The sequence below is a fragment of the Hemitrygon akajei genome, chromosome 3 (genome assembly GCF_048418815.1).
Source record: "Hemitrygon akajei chromosome 3, sHemAka1.3, whole genome shotgun sequence".
Lineage (NCBI taxonomy): Eukaryota > Metazoa > Chordata > Chondrichthyes > Myliobatiformes > Dasyatidae > Hemitrygon > Hemitrygon akajei.
Window position 1 is genome coordinate 50,868,034 of NC_133126.1, and position 22,486 is coordinate 50,890,519.

The 22,486-nt window shown below is 41.8% G+C and overlaps 1 protein-coding gene across 6 annotated transcripts in view; it reads right to left on the bottom strand.

Moving 5' to 3' along the window:
• The window catches only part of fermt2 (FERM domain containing kindlin 2), a 160,534-nt gene extending 140,117 nt beyond the window's left edge, over positions 1–20,417 (bottom strand). For 2 of the 6 annotated variants that reach the window (XM_073039856.1, XM_073039851.1), the window contains exons 1-2: positions 20,057–20,417; positions 19,143–19,308 (exon numbers count right to left, since the gene is read on the bottom strand). In XM_073039856.1, coding sequence (XP_072895957.1) covers positions 19,143–19,299 — 157 coding nt within the window. In that variant the 5' untranslated portion in view covers positions 19,300–19,308; positions 20,057–20,417. Of the gene's footprint in view, positions 1–19,142; positions 19,309–19,496; positions 19,824–20,056 lie in introns of those variants that run through there. The other 4 variants (XM_073039857.1, XM_073039855.1, XM_073039853.1 and 1 more) reach the window with 3 other exon arrangements.
• Positions 20,418–22,486: the final 2,069 nt, after the last annotated feature.

The window sequence follows — 22,486 nt, forward strand, 5'->3', positions numbered from 1 at the left end:
GTCGACCAAAAAACGGCGTCCCGACCACTTGTCCCACACATACAGGAGGCTATCCCGATGGCCAGCCGCCGTAGCCATCAGCGGCGGCTGGCCCTGGCGTTTCCCGGAAACTGGCAGGGTGGGTGACAATGGCGGGCTTCTGCGCCCCACCGCTGGTGGTAGAAACACCAGTGTTCGTTGGGCTCCCCACCCCTGCCTCTGGGGCTAGTGGGCTCTGCTGCCGGGCCTGGTCTGGTCTGCTGCTGGGAGCGTGGCCTGGTGATCTGTGCGATGGACTCACCTTCTTGGCGCTCCACAGCAAGTCCGCTCGGGCTGCCACCTTCCGGGGGTCGCTGAAATCCGCGTCGGACAGCAGCAAGCGTATGTCCTCGGGCAGCTGCTCCAAGATAGCCTGCTCAAACATGAGGCAGGGTGTGTGTCCGCCGGCCAAAGACAACATCTCATTCATTAAAGCCGATGGAGGTCTGTCTCCCAAGCCATCCAGGTGCAGTAAACCTGCTCGCACCATGAGAGTCCGAAAGTCCTTAGGAGCAGGGCTTTGAATTCCATGTACTTGCCGTCCACCGGGGGAGACTGTACGAACTTTGCAACCTGGACCGCTGTGTCCTGGTCGAGGGAGCTCACCACATAGTAGTAACGGGTGTCCTCTGAGGTCAGCTGCCGAACGTGGAATTGGGCTTCTGCTTGCTGGAACCAGAGGTGAGGTTGTAGCGTCCAGAAGCTTGGCAGTTTCAATGAAACCGCATGAACAGATGCGGCGTCGGTCATCTCCGGTCCAAAAATTGTTTGGACCGTCGGGGTCACCAATTGTAGCGGTGTGCTACACGCAGTGCTAAAATAACGACACGGAGTCAGTAAACTGCAATCAAAGATAATTTTATTTGAACTTCACAGCCTTGCTTTAAAGCCTCCCTCATCCCGCCCTCCCCGGGCGCGGATGCTCTAAGGGACACGTACTCACAAACCCTCGCAGGCTTTTTGCCTTTGTTGCGGACCTGGCCTTTGTGCCTACGCGCTGGCTAATTGTGAGCCGGTTCGAGTGCGCTAGGAAGTGGGTCGCCACAAGTGCATGTTTTTGGTCAAGACCCTGCAGGATGTCCATAACCACAAAGCTACCCGGAGGAGTATTAAATTTCCCCAATTCAGTGACTGAAATCATGAATTCTGTTTCAATTAACTTTATATTAAAAACTTTAATATTCAAGAATATGCACAGATAGCAAGTTTGTTCTTTTCCTAAAATTTATAATTTCTGCACAAATAACTTTGGGATTAAAATTGTGCAAGTCCCTATATCACAGGGATTATTTTCATGGAACGTGGGATCTGTACACGCAGGACTGGCTGCATCTTAACCAGAACCAGACTAACTTCCTTGTACAGAGGTTGGCCGGTGCTGCTGGGCACTTTAAACTGAGTTGGCGAGAATGGGGACAGCCAGATGGAGAACACTCGACAGCTCAGCACACAGGAAAGCTCTTTGGTCTGAACACTGTCTGCTGACGGTGGTCCCAATTTAAAGTGCACGTCTGCCTGCATGTGAGCTACATCCTTCTATTTCTTGCCTATTTCTGTGCCTCTCTAAAATGCTTCCTAAATGCTATTATATCTGCTTCCGCCACTCCCCCGGCACCCACCCACTACTCCCTATGTGAATAAACCTGCCTCGTGAAACATCTTTAGCCTCTCCCATTTTATGCCCTCTGGAATTTGACATTTCCGTCCTGGTAATCTGCCCTATCTGTGCCTTTTCTGATTTCATGTACTTGTATCAGGTCACCCATCAGCTTCTGATGCTCAACAATAAACAATCCAAGTTCATCCAACCTCCCCTTAGAGTTAATACTTTCTGATCCTCGACATATTTTTGAGAAACTCTCCTGCATGCTTTCCAAATCCTCCACATCCTTTCAGTAATGCAGAGATTAGATCTGCACATAATTCTCCAAATATGGCCTGACCAAGATGTTATACAGCCACATCATGACTTCCTGACTGCCCGAAGTTCAATACCTCACATTTATCGAGATTAAACCACATCTGTCATTTCTGTGACATTATTTCTAACTGGTCTATATCCTGTTGTGCCCTTTGACAAGATTCCTCACTATCCACAACTCACTAATCAGCCCATCTACATTTTAGTTTATATAGAGAACCCAGGCCCAATCCTTGTAGAACACCATAGGACACAGACCACTAGCCAGATAACACCACTCCACAACTCCCCTCTATCTTTTACAGCCAAGCCTATTCTGAGTCCAGTCTACATTGACTTAATTTATCCCACTGCTGAATCAGCCTAACATGAAGGGTCTTGTCAAAAGATTTATTAAAGAAGACCACACAACAGCCACTCCTTTACTTCCATCATCTCAAAAAACTCAGTCAAATTTGTAAGACTAGGAAAGCTCACCCCCAATCAATCTATGTTTTTCCTGCTTGAATAGATCTTATCCACAAGAGTCTTTCCCAATAATTTCTCTACTGCTGAAGCCAGGCTCACTGGCCAATAATTTCCTGGCTTGTCTCCATTTTCCCTTAAACAGAAGAACAACACTGGCTATTCTCCAGTCCTATGGGATTGCAACTGTGCCTAAAGATACAAAAAGGGTATGTCATGATGCTATCAATCTCCTCTCATGTCTCTCTCAATAACAATAATTAGTTATCAGGCTCAGTAGCACAAGAGGCAGGTAAACGCACATCAGGGAAATGCAAAGTTACTTTAATGCAAGGAGTCCATCTAGCAAGATAAATGAACTTAAAGCTTTAATTAACACAGGGGGTTATGAATTTGTTGTCCTCCCTGAGAAGGGGCAGCACTGGCAGATCAACATGCCAAGGTGCAAAATATTCAGGCAAGACAGGTAGGGAAGTAAAAGATGACTGCACTATTAGCCATTACATTTTGTCAGTACTGAAGAGAGGATATCCTAGATAGGTCATCTAGTCAGAGGAAATAGGAAGGTCCTTAATGAATGACTTGCTTCAATACTCACTAGTGAGAGGGACCTTGATGTTTGTGAGGGCAGAGTAAAACAGTGTTATATGCTCATCTGCTAGAACAAGTCAAAGATAAGAAGATGATGTGCTGGAACTTTTGAAAAACATTACGACAGACAAGCCCTGGGGTTTGATGGGATACACTCCAGGTTACTACGGTAAGTGAGCGAAGACTGCTGTATCTTTGGCTATGATTACAGGCCACAAGAGGAGTACCAGACAATTGGGAGGTGGCACATGCAATTCCTTTGTTCAAGAAAGGGAGTAGGAATAATCCTGAGAATTATAGACGAGTGAGCCTTGCAACCTTTTCTCACCTACCTAATTCCTTTTTTAAGTGCCTCCTTACATTCTTTTGTACCCATGACGGGATTTACTCATCTTTAATTCCCTGTACTTGTGATATTTTTACATTTTTCACTTTATCCATCCCTCAACAACGTTTATATCCAGGGTTCCCTAAACTTGTTACTCATGATTTTTTACCCTTGCAGAAACATGGAAAGTTAGGATCACCCTCATAGCTTCTAGCTCCAGACACAGATTGTTATCCTAATGGGGTCCTTCTCTTTCTCTGATTATTCTTTTGTCCTTGGTATACTTATATGAAACATTAATCCTACCTGTCAATACAGGAGATGATGAGTACACGGAGTGAGGAAGGGGCTGGCAAGAAGGAGGTAGCTCCACGTTACAAGAGAATCCCATGGCATTCCATACATACATCAGAGCAAGAGGATGACTTGGCAAAGGGTTGGACACTCAGGGATAAAGAGGGGAAAACTTGTTTGGATGCAGAGGATGTCAGTGAGGTGCTTAGTAAGTAGCTTACATCAATATTTACCAAGGAGAAGGATGTGGAGGATAGAGATATCAGTGTTGAGTGTATTGATATGCCAGGGCTCTTCAAGATAAAGGAAGAGGGATCGTTGAGTCTATTAAGAGCATTAAGGTGGATAAGCCCCCAGGGTCTGATGGGATACACCCCAGGTTATTGAGAGGGGAAAAGAAAAGATTGTGGGGGCCTTGAACAGCATCTTTGTGTCCCCTCTAGCCACAGGCAAGGTCTCAGAGGACTGGCAAGTGGATGATGTTCAAGAAGAGAACCAGGGATGGTCCTGTAAACTATAGACCGGTGAGGCTCACATCAGTGGAGGTGAAGTTACTGGAAGAATTCTTAGGGACAGGATTTATGTGCATTTGGAAAATCTTGGTCTAATCAGGGAGAGTCAGCATGGCTTCATGCAGGGCAAGACATATCTTACTAATTTGATTTGTTTTTTGACGAGGTGACAAGGGTGACTGATGACGGTGGAGCTCTGGATGTTGCTTACGTGGATCTTAGTAAGGCATCTGATAACGTTCCTCACGGAGGTTTCATCCAGGAGGTTAAGATGCAGGGAGTAGATGGTGAATTGGCTGTTTGGATTCAGAACTGGCTTGCCCGTGGGAGACAGGGGGTGGTGGTCAAAGGGATTTATTCGAGCTGGAGATCTGTGATTAGTGGTGCTCTGCAGGGATCTGTACTGGGACCTCTGCTGTTTGTAATATATATAAAACCTGGATGAAAATGTAGATAGTTAGGTTAGTAAGTCTGCAGATGATATGAAGATAGCTGGTGTTGTCGATAGTGTAGAAGACTGGCAAAGAACACAGTGGGATAGAGATCAGTTGTGGGTATGGGCGGACGAATGGCAGATGGAGTTTAACCCAGACAAATGTGAGGGTAGGTCAAAAGGAGACAGTACACTGTTCAGGGCAAGATCCCAAACAGTGTTGATCATAGCTCCCTGAAAGTGGCTACACCAGTTGATATGGTGGTTAAGAAGGCATATGGCATGCTTGGGCTTTATTACTCCAAGGCACGGAGTTCAAAAGTCAGGAAGTTATATTGTAGCTTTATAAAATTCTAGTTAGGCCACATCTGGTGTATTGCATACAGTTTTGGTCACCCCATTATCAGAAGGATGTTGAGACTTCAGAGAGGGTGCAGAAGAGGTTTACCAGGATGTTGTCTGGATTAGAGTACAAATACTATGAGAGGTTGGACAAATTTGGGTTGTTTTCTCTGGAATGGCAGAGGCTGAGGGGAGATCTGATAGAGGTTTAAGAGATTATGACAGGCATAGATAGAGTAGACAGACAACATCTTTTCCCCAACGGCTGAAATGTCTAATACCAGAAGGCAAACATTTAAGGTGAGAGGGGTGGTTTCAAAGGAGATGTGAGGGGCAAGTTTAAGCATAGAGTGGTGGGTGCCTGGAAGGGTGCTGGGAGAGGCAGAAACATTAGAGACTATTAAGAGAAGTTTAGGTGGGCACATGAATGTGAGGGCAATGGAGGAATATGGATGTTGTGTACTCAAAAGATTAGTTTAGATATTCATTTGATTACTAATTTAATTGGAATATCTTGGCAGTTGTCTGACATATAACGGGTGATGTATAGTTGAGATCAGAAGGAGAATAGGTATGGCTAAGACCCAGTTCATGAATTTAAAAGATCTACTATGCATTCGTAAGGTAGATATCCAAAGTAGAACCTGTTTCCTCGAGTGTTACGTATGATCAGTGCTGAGGTATGGATCAGAAACATGGACCCTGAAGAAGGATGACATGAAACAAATTAATGCTTTTGAAATGTGGTGCTATCGATGAAGTTGAAGATTAGCTGGGTAGAGAAAAATTCAAATGAGAGGGTTTTGTCCGAAGTTGATAGACCACGGACATTGCTGAAGAAGATAATGAAGTTAAACGTTATTGTGGACACATTACGCGGAGAGATAACATCTTGTCGGACTTGCTATATGGAAAGGTGGAAGGAAAGAAAGGAAGAGGAAGGCAAAGAACAACTTGGCTGGATAACATCAAGGATTGGACCAAGCTGGACAAGACTAGGGATGTTGTGGACAAGTGTTCGGACAGAGAGGTGTGGAGGGAAATCGTCTGCCAAATGGAAATTCCAAACCTAACGACGACAACATTGTGGGCCAAAGGGCCTGTTTCTATGCTGTACAGTTCTTTATTCTAAAACTTTTCTTCACTTCAGGAAGCAGACAAGGAGAGGAAAGATTTAGGATAATGGGAAAGAGATTCCAAGGGGAACTCTCCTCCCCTCCTCCAAGAGATTGGCATGCAGCTGGTATGCACCGCCAAAGAGTTTGATTAAGAGAGGGGTGACGGTTGCTGACAGCATTTGTGTAACCTCCGGATGAGAACTTGAATCACTTATGCATAGAAGAATGTGGAGCAAGTGCTGGAAGACAGAAGAGCATCAAAATGTTGCCGTTGCTCAGCATGGGTGTGTCAGCCCGAATGGTTCGCGTCCATGCAGTATGCCTTTATGACCTCAACACTAAAACAAGTTCATAAACTGGCAAGGATCTATTCATTAACACTGGAAAGTATTGCCGGAATTACACACACACAAGAATGACAAATAGCAGCGCTGCTGTAATCTGTAACCTTTCCTGAACAGGAAGTGACTTGCACTGTTAGGCATGTTTTACCCCTCAGCAGCAGTATTCCTGGAGGAAGCAGCAATTTTGGCTGCCAGAGCTTTTCCTGTGCAATATGCAATCCTAACTATAATAGCTTTAAGATTTCCCATCCCCCAATAGCAACCACTAAGGTATTTCAGGATTAACCTTCTCAAATGTAAAGAAAACTCTCAATGACCTGCTGCTGCTTTTCCTCACTGCATTAATATCTATTCAGCTGTGTAGTTAATTTGCAACAGAGAACTTTTAGCTTGTTACCTCCTTGAAAGATGGATTGTGGGAAGGGGGTAGGGGCTACAAGAAGGCTATTTTTAAAATCAGATAAAAAGGATGTTGTTGAACAGCTTGTATATAAAAGACTGCAGAAGGACAAGTGGTTCAATTTGTACATGGGAGAGATTCACAGGACACAATCAAAACCCAGTGCATTCAATTATGTATAGGCAAGTCAATATAAAGACTTGCCTAAAAGTTAGGTAAAAATGATCAAAAATCTCAAACTCATTAAAACCTCACCAATGAGCAAGTGAGTAAACGGTGCTCACGATAGTACGTATGTATTGTGGCTTGTAAACTGCTTTTGATAGATAGACTGACTATGGTGAATATAAATAAATCACGACAGCTTATGCTTACAAATTAATGTACTAAAAATAAGACCCAGAGCACAGGAAGCAAGCTTTGTTTAGAAACTACACAGCATATGAATTAAAAAGTTAAAACTACCATAATATATCTTATTCATGAATTTAAAAGGCACTTTAAGAGAGCTGTGGTAATTTTGTTCCCTGAGAACAGCAATAACTTTTAAGACATCTCGGGATTGGCTAGACGTTCATGAACAAAATGCTGCTGTGATAGCCACAAAAACCTCCAAGTTTATAGGCAGATGGAAATTATGATCTCAAAATCTGAGTGAGATTATCCAAGAAAGGGAATGAAAACTGAGTATCCATTATCCTATCAATGTAATAACTTTGTAATAGCCACACCACTTAATTGTAGGCTCGATTTTACTACAAAAATGCACAAAAAACACTTCTAAAATTTTCTGTTTAAATGATGGTAGAAAACATCCTATGTTTCCCTCTCCCACTTGGATCAAGGCACATGCATGATTCTCTCATTTTCCAAACTGAAAACAGGACAAGGAAACAAGCACGTTGAAATATACTGCTACTTGAGCCTTTAATTTACTAGCAACATACTAATACACCTGAAATGGTCTCTTGTATTAAATACAAAGAAAACAGCCTGGAAAAGTACAAGGGGTAAAGGAAAGAGGAAGTAATTTGTACTTTAAGGATCAGATTTAAAAGTAAAGATGTTGGAGAGACAACTCACTTAGTACCCATATTAAAAACACACCATTTTGTATATCTCCAGAAATATTTGAACTGTGCCTACAGTTCGCACACCCCTAAACAGTTCAATAGCCCAGCAGATACATTAATGAAAGGCTGAAGCTGTTTTATATTTCGGACAAAATGCAAGTGCAGCTCATTTGAGGCAGGTGCTTACACCCGGCCTCCAGGCAGGCTCTAAGTTAACTGATTGGCCTCTCAGGGACGTGGTGCCTACTGGAGTAACTCAAGTCTCCATGGCAACTACAATACTCTTCTTTGTACCAAGATCTTAACTAAAACATCTGGCTGAAATTTAAATACACAAAGTGAATGAAAAAAATTCTGTACAGAAAGTGCCCTCACCAAAGAAATACAGCAGTGTTCGAATAGAATATTGGGTAGTACTTTCAACAATTCTTTATAATCTTCTTTAGAATGCTTTTCCATTTCACTGCATGCTGTTAACCTTTCATACGGTGATTCTGGTTGAAAGCACGCCATTCAAGCCACACAATGACAAACCAAATCACCTTTAATAGCATGGCCTCCAGCTGGAGAACACAATAATAATGTCACATGTCTAAAGTAGTTATTATGTAAAGCAAAAAAAATCTCAAACTGGTTTCCTCAATGAATTTAAAAATATCAGGTAAATCAATCCTCACACCATTGTACAAATGGGATTTAATGTACCAAAAAGAATCACCAAGTACAAATGGGATTAAGTGTGCTAAACAGACTGGATTTCTGAGCCACTAACTGAATCAACATTGTTCTCTTTCCACAATTCAGACATTGCGTAGGTATGAACTCAATCAAAGGACACTTGAGTGTTGTAGCACAACCCTGGCCACTCCATTATTCATATACATCAATAAAACCCCACATGCCAATTGTGCCCCAAAACCTTTATTTCAAATAAAATATGTACACACATGTATTGGAGGGGTCGTGACTGTCATGTGCCCACTACCTGGTTGAAAGAGATGCCACCTGCCAATCAATGTTCGACCCCTCCTCACCCATCAATGCACACCTAAACATTGGCCCCTTTAATTTGCCTTGTACTTGGCCTCGGGCAATTGGCTTTTGTAATCAGCTTAACTCGGTTGGCACCGAGCCATTGGCTTCCCTGTGAATTACCTGGGTTGGACCTATCAGCCCTGCTGCACTATGAAGGGTGTCACATGGGCTTGACTCGCTCTCTTTTGCTATCTCCGAGGAACTGCCCTGCTCCACTCCAGGCTGAACCGTGGAACGGCGCCGGAGAAACTGCTGGTGAGCTGTGCATCGAATAGGGTTGGGAGCGTTGATTATTGTCCCTAATAGCACAGAGCCGTGCCCGCAGAGCCAAGGGGTGGCGGGTATCGTATTGACTTTTCCCTTGGTTGTATGTTTGTGTGTGCATGTACTTTGTTCCCACATCGTTTTCCCATGTTCGTTATTAATTGTCCACGTGTGTTTTATTGCCGATCCAACTACTATAAATTGTGTGCATGTGCGTGTTGCCATTTTCCCACGTTTGCCTTCTGTAAATAAAATCCTTTACTACCCAAGACTGTGTGTCCTTGCCTTTGAGATCTACCAAATCTGTTTCCTCATTCACAACAACATATAATGAAGCACTTCTGAAGTGATGGACAACCAGGACAGGACTGGCTTCAGAAGTTCAGGAGGCCTTTCCCCACGAACACTGGAAGCACCAGGCAAGGGGAAATGTACTTAGCAGGGAATGTTAATGAGCTTAGCAACAAAATTAGAGTCAAACCACTTAAATATTTTTATTGTGAAATTCATTGTGAGACAAGACAATAGAGTATCAGGAAGATCCTAGGTGATCCGAAGATCAAACCTGGACTGAAAGTTAAAGCCCAATATTCAACATTTTCTGAAAAAGTGCTCTTCACTGATCTTTTCCTACCTCTTCTATAAAAGGGAAACAATTTCAAAACAGGAATGGAATGGGAAGAAAAGGGGTGCAAAGTCCATCACTACAACCATCAGCTCCCGGACCAGTTTGGATAACTTCACTCACCACAACTCTGAACTGATTTCACAACCTACAGACTCACTTTTAAGGACTCTACAACTCATGTTTTCAGTATCTTTTTAAATTTACACAATTTATCTTGTTTTGCAGGCTGATTGGTTGCCATTCTTTAAGTTTATATTTTCATAAATTCTATTGCATTTCTTTATTTTCCTGTAAATGCCTGCAAAAAAATTAAAAATCAAGGTAGAATATGGTGACATATACAGTATATACTTGAGTATAAATTTGACTGACTTTGACATTGTGCCATACCACATATAAGAAACACTATGGGACCAAATGGGTTCATCTACAGGGGTTCCCAATCTGGGGGTCCATGGACCCCTTGGTTAATGGCAAGGGTCCATGGACCCCTTGGTTAATGGCAAGGGTCCATGGCATATAAAGGGCTGGGAACCCCTGCCTCATACCTAGCGCTTTGACCTTTTGAGTCAATAAATATGCTGCAGGTAATGGAAAGGCAGAGCAAACAGGTGGTTTAGTGGCATCTCCTGTAGCCCTGGAGAGAAGTCTAATCTCCAATAAGCCTCTTGATCTGTCACTATAGATTCAAGTCCCAGTCCAAAAAGTAGAAACACATTTTAAGTGGTCACTATGCCAAGTTCACATGCTTCAACTGAAGTTAAAAATAGAATGCACTCATGGACACGCATTCAATAGTAAATTTAATCATAGATCTCTAGGTTCAGCAAGTTCTAAAAGGGGACAATTTGCACATTCCCTTGGATGGCTATGATCAGGAAATGCAGTGATAAATTGCACAATTCAATTGACTATCAATGTACTAGAAGACCACAACTATGTGCAGAACCATTAATTTTTTTGGAATCAAAGTTGAGAAAGGACAACCCTGCTTCATAAGATGTCTTCAGTCTGTATCGAGACAGATGCATTCAGATTTTCAAACTGAGCTAGCTCAGGAAGATAACACTGCAACCAAAATTGAAAAGGATGTTCTACTGAAGACACGTGTTTTCCCACACCCCGATTTTGCTTTGATTCTACAAGAGACCCAAAGGGAATTTAATGATTAAGTGGCGGCAATTCTTCTCATCTACCTGCCCCACCACGCTTCAAAAAGAACCACATATCCTATTGACTGAAACATCTTATAGAGGAAAAAGATGCATCGATTGTAGCAGACGAAAATTAGCTCATAGCAACTTTTGCTCAATTTGTTTTTATATATTGTAGAGATAAGATGCTGAGGCAGTGTATAAGCTGATGAGAGGCACCGATTGTGTGGATAGTCAGAGGCTTTTTTCCAGGGCTGAAATGGCTGCCACAAGAGGGCACAGGTTTAAGGTGCTTGGGAGTAGGTATAGAGGAGATGTCAGGGGTAGGTTTTTTATGCAGAGAGTGGTGAGTGTGTGCAATGGGCTGCCAGCAATGGTGGTGGAATCTGATACAATAGAGTCTTTTAAGAGACTTTTAGATAGGTACATGGAGCTCAGAAAAATAGAGGGCTATATGGGTAAGCCTGGTAATTTCTAAGGTAGGGACATGTTCGGCACAACTTTGTGGGCCGAAGAGCCTGTACTGTGCTGTAGGTTTTCTATGTTTCTAGATACAGCATGGTGACAGGCCCTTCCAGCCCAGTCAGCTGTGCTGTCGATCAAACTCCCGTGAACAAATAACCTCCCAACACACGATTCTGGACTGTGGGAGGAAACTGGAGCACCCAGAGGAAACCCATGCAGTCACAGGCAGAACATACAAACTCCTTACAGACGGTGGCGAGAACTGGACTGGGTTCGTGGCGCTGCAATAGCGTTACGCTAACCGATATGCTACCGCACCACCCATAACCTCTCATAACCATCCAGAAATTCCCATAACTTCTCTCAGATCAATCAGAGTCTACATTGCAGCCTCGATACATAGCCCAGTCCCAAATTCAATTTACTTTTCCACTATAATCCATTCTCTTGATTCCCAGTTACTGTCAATTTGCCCAAACCTTCATCTCCCTGCTTCAGCTTCTCTTGGAAGATAAAATTAAACATCATCATCTGCACAATGTGCGGCAATCCCATCATCACTTTCTTCCCTGAGCAATACAGCAATACATAGATTCTCCAATACCTTTGGGAATTTGGTAGAGCTGGACTAGCCGATTTTCTGGAGGCTTGGATGCTATTCATACCCAAGCATATTTTTATCTTTACATATTACAAAGCAGTATAATAAATTTTCCAGTGAATATGGGAAGTTAAGTCAAGCACTCTGAATCCCAACTCCAGCTACAAACTCACCCAATGTTCCTGACTCCTGGTACTTTGGACCCCAATCTTGGCCTGCAGTGAACCCTGGATCCTGGGTTGCACTCTGGGTTGCACCCTGGATACCCAACTTGCACTCTGAAGCCTATGACTCACATTGAAAGCTAACAAGTGGCACAGGTGATATAGACCTTTAGAACTTCTGATAATTCAGATGCCAGACAATCAAGGTATCAATGGTCCCAGTATACTAACCCCAAGATAGCCGAGTTTTTGGCTTCCCTTTATCAGACTATTTCAACAATCTCTTTCTGCATTACCATTCTGCATGCAGTCTCTCACTTCTCCCAACACAAAACAATCCCCCCAAGTGCCTTGCATTACTTTTAGCTCTTTTGTATAACTCTGGAGTTACCCAGATAAAAACTTGCAACTAAAGTGAAGATCAATAGTAAAGAGATTCAAGAATACATAGATTCAATAAAGTATTTAAAACAAATTAAATATGCAAATTAACCTCACTGCAAAGTCCAAAGGGAATCAAAGACAAAACACTGTCCTAACATTAAGTATTGTGAAACAGCACCATGCTCTTCTCATGCAGACAAATGCATTTCAAGGCATTCTACTGAGCTATGATGAGCTATAATGATCAGATTTCAACTGCCCACTTGAAATCAAGGAATATGCATGACACTTTGTATGGAGACATTTACTACAGTTTGGTGAATTTCTAGGCATACTTCTTTGATGCAGACATAATAACAAACAGAATTATTTTATGCATTTCTCCCTTTCATATTAAATTCATCTTTTATTACTGTATATTTAATTGGAATCCAAATCACATTTTCCATTCAGAATTCCTTTACTTTTAAAAATGTGCTCTCAAAGCTAAACTCATCTGCTTGCCAGTTATCAATCAAAATTTAACTGAGTCTAATCCTATGATAACCCATGTGCTTCCAAATGATTCACAAAATATACCCAAAAAAGGACATTCCACTACTACTTTGAGCACTGATTTATCCAAGCCTTGTATTCATTTAACGCACTAATGCTGACCTGCTAATAAACAAGTTACCCATGCTCCCCATACTCAGAGTGCTGGCTGGAAGTTTGAATTCAACTTCTGAAAACACTTCCATACTTGTCCAACTTGCTTTCTGGTTCTTTAATGCAAGAGATTGCGTAGATGCTGGAAATCCAGAGTATCTAACACACACACATACACAATTCTGGAGGATCTCAGTAGGTCAGGCAGAAATTATGGAAAGGAATAAGCAGTTGCATTTGGGCTAAGACCTTTCATCAGGGCTGACTAAGCTGAAGGGATATGGGAGGATGCAACACAAGACAGACTACTGACTGCCCTGTGGCAACAGCCTCTCCGTTATGATTCCCAATTAATCTTCCACCAATTGCAAGTACTGAGATGCTGCACAAGGACATCAATAACCACAATCTCCATCTTCCTTTACAAATGGTTACTCAGACGTCTCTCCACAATGCTTGGCTCTTCACCTTCTCCACATCATAAATGCTAACACCTATCTGAAGCAACAGAAACTCTTAACACATCACGTAATACAAAACGCACTTGCAGAGCTGGCTTCTAGAATATCCTTTGCATCCAAAATGCTCAACATACCCTCAGTGGCCACATTATTCTGTACATGTGCTCGTTAATGCAAATATCTAATCAGCCAATCATGTGGCAGCAACTTAATGCGTAAAAGCAAGCAGACATGGGTAAGAACTTCAATTGTTATTCAAATCAAACATCACAATGGCGAAGAAATGTGATCTACGTGACCTTGACCATAGAATGATTGTTGGTGCCAGACAAGATGGTTTGAGAAACTCAGAAACTGCTGATCTCCTGGGATTTTCACGTACAACAGTCTCTAGGTTTTAGAGAATACAAACATTTTTTTAAAAAATCCAGTGAGTGGCAGTTCTGTGAGTGAAAATGTTTTTTTTAAATAAGAGAAGCCAGAGGAGAAAGGCCAGACTGGTTCAAGTTGACTGAAAGACAACAGTAACTCAAGTAACAATGAGTTACAACCGTGGTGTGCAGATCATCATCTCTGAATGCACAACACATTGAACCTTGAAATGGAGAGGTTACAGCAGCAGAAAACCACAAACATACACTCAGTGGCCACTTTATTAGGTGCAGGAGGTAGCTAATAAAGCGGCCACTGATTGGACATATCAGATGTCAGCCTATCATTTGGGCCCTCAGTTATTAGTACACAGTATCTACAGTGCTAATCATCTTAAGATATTTCACAATAGACAGCTCCATTTATGATGGAGAACAATTCACATCTTATAGTTTTAATTAAAAAAGATAGTTGTTTCTCCACAACCAAGACCTATTAATGCCCCATACTTAACAGAAACTTATCTCTGACAGCCGTTTGTAAATGCATGCCCTTGATAATCACAATCATAATAACTTACAGAAATCAATAAGTGGAAAATGCCAGAAATATGTCAAATTAAAAAAGGAAATTGAAAGACTATGGAACATGAACAGAGTATACATTGCCCCAATAGTAATATCTACAACTGGTATCACCCCAAAGTCACTACACAATAGCATTAAACAATTAAGCCTACACAGCAATATTTATGTAAATCTCCAGAAAGCTAAAATGCTAAACACTACTATAATAGTCCAAAAGTTCCTAGCAATTTTAGAAATGAGTGTGCTTGGCTATGTCCATACCACAGGTTTTACCAGCTTGAGCTGAGTATGAATGAATAAAATTATCTTTATTTAGAGCACTTTTCATGCAGATGTAGTTCAGGGTGCTTTATATTGGGATAAAAGAACAAACATGAAAATAAAACAAAAATAAAAAATAAAAACAATTAAAATAAATGACAAAATGATGTTAGTAAAAAGTTAAATAAATAGGTTTTGAATTAGCATTTAAAAGTGTCAGCCGAGTCTGCATCCCTTCTAGCTTTAGCAGCATAGTTCTAAAAAGCTGACCTGCCAATTATGTTTTGAGGGAGATTGTTCAAATGTAAGAGACCAGTGGAAGAAGACCTGAAAGGTCGAGCAGGATTATAAAATGAAAATGGTTCTGTGATGTGCTCTGGTCCCAGAACACTAAGAGCTTTAAAAACAAGTAAGAGAGCTTTAAAATCAATTCTAAAACAGAGAGGCCAATGCAGAGTAGCTAATGAGAGTGATATATCTCTTTATCCTGGTGTTGGTTAAAAGTCTAGCAGCAACGTCTGAACGAGTTGAAGTTTGTCAGTTGATTGCATTGGAAGGCCAGTAAAAAGTGCATTGTGGCAACCTAGTCTATTTGCTATAAAGGTGTGAATCATATGTTGATTTCTGATGCTGAAGAACTTCCAACTCATACAGCTAGGGTGCTAAAGACTTTTGTGCAGAACTGTATTTGTCAATGTGGAGCAAACTGCGAGTTTGTAAATCTGGCAGGAGCAAAGGATGTTGGAAATGGCGAGGGTGAAGCACAGCAGGAGGAGTGTGGGACAGGTGGCAGAGAAGGAGTGCCAGGGCGAGGGGTGGTGTGGGTGCAGAAACACCCAGTCCCGACACACCAGGCAAGGTCATCTGAGTCCAAACAATTGGTTTATTGATAATTACAGAATGTTTCTCTGTTGCTTTCTGCTTACTCCCTTTCCAAACCATGATTCTCCTATCCCTGTCCCCTCAGTAGAGACCCATAACAAAATCAGGCTTATCGTCACTCGCATGTCATGAAATTTGTTTTTTCTTGTGGCAGCAGTACAGAGCAATACATAAAACCACTACAGTATCATGTAATATTCAAGTGTAGAAATGCTACTCTGTTCACTTTCTATATGTGGGATTTAAAATTCAAATCTAAATCAAGGATAACACCCAGGCTTGTTACTTCTGATTTTACAACAGGAGTCAAATCCACAAGTTTATCAAGGAGTTTAATCTCTTTTGGTTTTGGGACCAACCAAAAGTATTTCAATTTTAACTTCATTTAATTTTAGGAAATTATTGCTCATCAATTTGTTTACTGCAGCCATACTTGAAGTCAGAGAACACAGGGTGTTATCATCATCGAGCTTAATCGAGATATACAACTGTGTGTCATCTGCAGAAGTGTGGTTTATGCTCTCTAATGATGTCTCCTAAGGGGAGCATGCACAAGGAGAAAGCAGCAACACCAAAAAGTACATATCTCTTAGAAAATTGGTCTCCAAGTCAGACAAAAAAAAATTCTCTCCAAGATACATGAACAAAACCGATTAAGGGCACTATCAGAGAGGCTAACCCAGTTTCAAGGCAATCTAGGAGAATGTTGTGGTCAATTGTGTTGAAAGCAGCTCTTAGATCCAGGGTCTATTGGTATCAGTGCTGAGCCTAAGGTCATTGACAAATTTTGATAAGGGCTATCTCTGTGCTGTGGTTTGCTCTAAAGTCTGACTGAAACTTTTCTAGAATATTACTCTCATTCAGAAAGTTGTTGAGTTGGTTGAAAGTGACTTTCTCAAGAATCTTGCCCAGGAAGGAAAGATTTGATGATACAGGGCTGCAGTTAACTATCAAGGTTTGGCTTTTTAAGTAGGGGTTTGACAGCCACAGTTTTGAAGGCATCTGGAAAAACTCCAGTTTCAAGGGATGTGTTAATAATTTACCAAACAGAATTGAAAACACTATTAAAAGAGTCTTTAAAAAGTGTGGTAGGGACAGGATCAAGACAGCAAGTAGATGGCTTACTCTTTGTTACAATCTTATAGAGTTTGGAATCAGAAATACTTATAATTTTGACATGGCTGCCCTTTTTAAGAGGTTGGCTGTAGAGGTTACCTGTATCTGTAGCTAATGGAAGCAATTTTGTTAATAAAAAAGATTGCAATTTCCTTGGATTTTGTGGAATTATATGCCTTGACTGAAGACGTTTTATGTTGTGTAGGGTTCAACACTCGGTTTATATTTGAGAACATTATTCTTGAATAGGCATTATTCTCTGTAATAATCTTTGAAAAATAGGCTTTTCTTGCAAAGCATACGGCAGATTTAATGGACCCTAGTTTTTTCTTGTCCAGTTTTCCTCCATTTTCTCTCTGCTAGTCTGCATGATCTTGAGTTCGGGGATATAATGTTTAACCATGGTGACGTTTTACTGAGTGATTTCTTAATCATTACCATATTACAGAGTCAGGGGGGAGCAAATTAAAGGAATTAGTTTACACTGAATCTGTCATGCTGCAACTTTTATGCTTGAAGATTAAACCTCCTGTACATCTCATGCATGGGTTGCCATTCGTTCCAAATCTCACTATCAAAATCATATGTAACCAACTTCCCACCTCCCTGCCAATTATATTTTTAAAAAATCATGTTTGGGATTTAGGTAAGTCTTCACCCACCAATTGTGATTATCACCAAAACAAGGTAATTGATCACCTTTTATCAGCACACCTTGATGCAAGGACAAACTGGTAAGAATTTCCTCTCCTCATGAGAGTTTCAAACCTTCATTTATAGGACAAGTAGCACACAATAAAATGCTTGTGAAAAGACAGATTATAAATGCATTATCTGCCTTCTGCCAGGGGTCGGTGTTGGGACCACTTCTTTTTGTGCTGTATATCAATGATTTAGATGGTGGAATAGATGGCTTTGTTGCCAAGTTTGCAGGTGATACGAAGATTGGTGGAGGGGCAGGTAGTGTTGAGGAAACGGGTAGGATGCAGAAGGACTTAGATTAGGAGAATGGGCAAGAAGGTGGCAAATGAAATACAATGTTGGAAAATGCATGGTCATGCACTTCTGTAGTAGAAATAAATGTGTGGACTATTTTCTAAACAGGGAGAAAATGCAAAAATCTGGGATGCAAAGGGACTTGGGAGTCCTTGTGCAGAACACCCTAAAGGTTAACTTGCAGGTCGAGTCGTTGGTGAGGAAGGCAAATGCCATGTTAGCATTCATTTCAAGAGATGTATAGTACAAGAGCAAGGGTGTGATGCTGAGGCTTTATAAGGCACTGGTGAGGCCTCACCTTGAGTACTGTGAACAGTTTTGGGCCCCTCATCTTAGAGAAGCTGTGCTGGCATTGGAGAGGGTTTGATGGCTCTGGGTCTGTACTCGCTGGAATTCAGAAGGATGAGGGGGGATCTCATTGAAACCTTTCGAATGTTGAAAGGTGCAGACAGAGTAGATGTGGAAAGGATGCTTCCCATGGTGGGAGAGTCCAGGACAAGAGGGCACAGCCTCAGGATAGAGGGATGCCCTTTCAAAACAGAGATGTGAGAAATTTCTTTAGCCAAAGGTGGTTAATTTGTGGAATTTGGTACTATATGCAGCTGTGGAGGCAAGGTCGTTGGGTGTATTTAAGGCAGAGATTGATAGGTTCTTGATTGGACAAGGTATCAAAGGTTACGGGGAGAAGACCAGGAACTCGGGTTGAGGAGCGGTAATAAAAGGATCAGCCATGATTGAATGGTGGAGCAGACTCGATGGGCCAAATGGCTTAATTCTGCTCCTATGTCTTATGGTCTAAATATAAGCAACAAGATTATCAACTTGCTTGTGGAATTTTACTGAACAAAATTTATATTAAAATATGCATTTTTTGAATTTTGGGTGAATTCTGAACCTTTTTATCTTTGTATCATCCTACTATGTCACAAAAATGCAAAACTTACATATAAACACACATATATGTATACACATACATAATACATTAAAGTGATAGTAGGTGATGTGGTGGGGTGCTTATTATAGATTGAACGAAACATAACTAATTTTACATTTTTCAATGAACTTCAACAAGGCTCACTCAGCTCCCGACTGGCAGCGATTCAGCAGAAAGTAACATTGGAGTTTGGCTCAACCTTCTGAAATTCCTTCTCTGCGCAGCCAACGCATCATCTGGTCTAAACTGTAACCCATACAAGGCATCGTGCAATCGCACCGTCGATAATATCCATAGCGTGTCTTTTGGCAAAAATCAGAGATGGCACTCCCCACCAGGATCAGAACTCACCAAGTTTCTCCACCAGTTTAAGCATCACTCCGCCTATGTGCACTTCCCCGGTGACTCGGAGGGGAACATCGCGATTCAGATCGGTCACAAGAACATTCAGCTCCCACGTCCCGTCAGCGTAACAGCCATCAGGCATCCGAATACCGTCCAGAGCCATTCCGTTTAACTGTGACAAAATAAAGGCAAGACATTTACGCCCCTTGATAACAAACTTTAAAACTGTTAAGAGTAGTACAATAAACCAATAATACTATTAATCTTCTCAGAGCACATAATCTGGTTGTAAAATTGTGTTATACTTCAATATTAAATGCAGTTCGTACGAGTCAAAGAATTAAAGATCTTTGCACGTACACGGGCTCGCCTTTGCTTTCTCTTTATTCCGTTATAAAGAGGAGACGCGGCAGCACCGCTGACCTGTTAGAATGGCTTTCCCCTCCGTTAAACACACTTGAAAACAAAATGGGGCTCAGAAGTGTCTGGTTGCCCCACTCCTGTAGCGTGAGAAATCCACGGGGGACCCGGGATACAAAGCGGCGCTTCCCAAACGGACTTCGCAATTCCCAGTCTGAGATTGATTAAAACACTGCTCGCAAAATGTGGATCCCGCTTGGGTAGGGTCGGCGAAGAAAAGCCCTGGATCAAATAAAACTCTTGGCTGTTTTCGGACGTGTTTTCCGCTGAACAGGCGACCTTTGGAGTTGGATCGGATTAGCCCCCTTTCCGCCCGTCAAAGGACCAACCCTCCCCCCCTCTACACACACACACACACACACACACGAAACGTCCATCGCTCGACTCCTGGGATCCGGCCGCCTGCAGCTCCCCAAACCGAGTGTGGGCAGAGATGGAGCGGGGCGGCTGCTCGGCAGCAACAGTTATTCCAGGGAAAATACCGCGAAAAAGAAAATTACCTCAGAGAATCCACTGAAGTAACGTTGATGGTAACCCACAATGATACTAATTCACCGTTTTCCCACAGTGTCCGCCTTCAAAAGAAAAGGAAAGCCGCCCAAGTGTCCACACAGCTGGTTGCTTCCCTGCCGGACGCTCTAATGGAGTCGTTCCTTGGGCTCCTCTCCTCCGCTGGACTTCAACGTCACTCTGGGCAGCTCACAATCCGCCGCCCATGGCTGCGCTCAGCCGTCGTCCGGAGCCGGTCGATTCCCTGCCGGCCCTACAAACTCAGTCCCTCCGCTGTGTCCGGCCCGATCGCATGCAGCGCCTCCACAATCCCTCCAACGCGAACAATGAAGCCGAGCCTCCGCTGCCTTTTATGGAAATGGGAAAGAAGCAGCGCCGCACATCCGGGCGTTGAACTCCAGGGATGCACAAGGACGGCATTCCCGTTAGCATCGGCCGTCGTGCACGGACGCTGCGGGCGACGGCTTCGATCCGGCACAATGGAATGGAGTCTCCCTACATATTTTCCCAAATATACCAAAGTCGCATTTTTTCAGAACAAATTGTGTAATTTCCAACTCATAAATTGTCACCCGATCGATTGGAAGCTTGCAGATTCTATATTACGTTATACATTATATGATCGATTAATCTCATAAAAATGACTTCATCTCTATTTTAGCTTTAAGCGAAAAGACAGAATTATGCGATAACATACTGCCTTTAGGATTACCTGATGGAGCTCAGAGTAAAACATACCAAAGGGCTTTGCAAGAATGTTAGGCAAAGTTTGACATCGAACCACATGAGGAAACATTGGGACTAGTGACCAAAAGGCTTAACATCTGAGGAAACGTAAAGGATTGGAAGTCTTAAAATAGTTCCCTTCATGCAGCATATTTTTTGACGAAGGAAGTGTCAACGACATTAAAGTCAATTACTTTGCCAATGTTGTTTCCAACATTAAAACAATAGAAAGCTCCCACAGACACCAGAGGGTTGAAAACCAAACTGTCCCTTCATTTAGATGCTGGAGGGATAAATGTTTCAGGCGTCATTGGTAGTTTTATTATTCTTCCAAGTAATGTCATTGAATCATTAACAAGAGTGGGGAGGTCTGCTATTAATAAAAGACAGTATTCGTAACGTTAAAACATTCTACAATACTACAAAGTGTACATTCGAACGTCAACCTGGATTAATGTGTTCCAGTCCATGGAGAGGGACATAAGTCGTTTACCCGGCTCAAAGCTAAATAGTCTGCCAACCAAGCCATGATTGGCATCCAAGTTTAAATCCGATGGAGCCAAAGGTACAGTTGGTCATTGTAGTACAAATAAGATTATAGATATGCATAAGTCTTATGTATGGGACATTGGGAAAAAAGTTGAATTTCCCCATGGGGATGAATAAAGTATCTATCTATCTATCTATCTATCTATCTAAGGCCAAGATTAGAGGAATACAAATTGCTAGGCAAATAACAGATAGTTTTGCACTCAATTGCAAAAATAAGCACCAATAATTTCAAGCAGTTATTTCCATTTTGATTTCCTGACATTTTTAAATAACTCCCAGACAGTGCATGGGTTCAGTGACCAAGTCCACATGCCATGACTCTACCCAAGCATCATACGCATGTTCAGTGATGAAATAAAACTGGAAAAACTGCTATGTTCTTCAATCCCAAACATCACATTCTCCTCCTACACTCTTAAGCAGAGTTCTAGTTACAGAGTTGTAATTATGCCCAGTATAATAAATATTACATTCATTAGCTCCTTTGGTGAATGCTTGGTTATAAAGGAAATTTGACATAAAGCAGAAACTATTCCAATCCAACAATTCCAAGAAAATATTTGAGAAATAATGTAGACTGCAATAATAATCTCACAGGATGTAAAATGACATTGCCAATCATGAGCAGGATCCTGGCCATCAGGTAAAACCACCATGTACAAACAAGCTGGATGAACTCAGCAGGTCGGGCAGCATCCATTGAAAGAAGCAGTCAACAGATGCTGCCCGACCTGCTGAGTTCATCCAGCTTGTTTGTACGTGTTGATCTGACCACAGCATCTGCAGTGCACTTTGTGTTAGGTAAAACCACCAACCATGTATAACAGTCAAACTGTGTTTACAATCATGCATCCACTATATGCTGGCGAGACATTTACAGGGCTTTATTTTAAAAACCATTAAAAAAAGCATAGAGTTTAATACCTATTTCAAGCAGACATCGCTGAGACAATTTTATTTTTGCCAACATTAATATGGATGACAATATTGTGTCTTTCTTAGTTACCATGTGGAGTTATTGGATACCATTTCCTGCCCAATAATGGATTTTATTACATCTTATTAATAAAAGCACAAGTACTACAAAGTTCTGTACATCTATAAAATGGAAGTTAAAATATAAGCTTTTTGATTGTATTGTT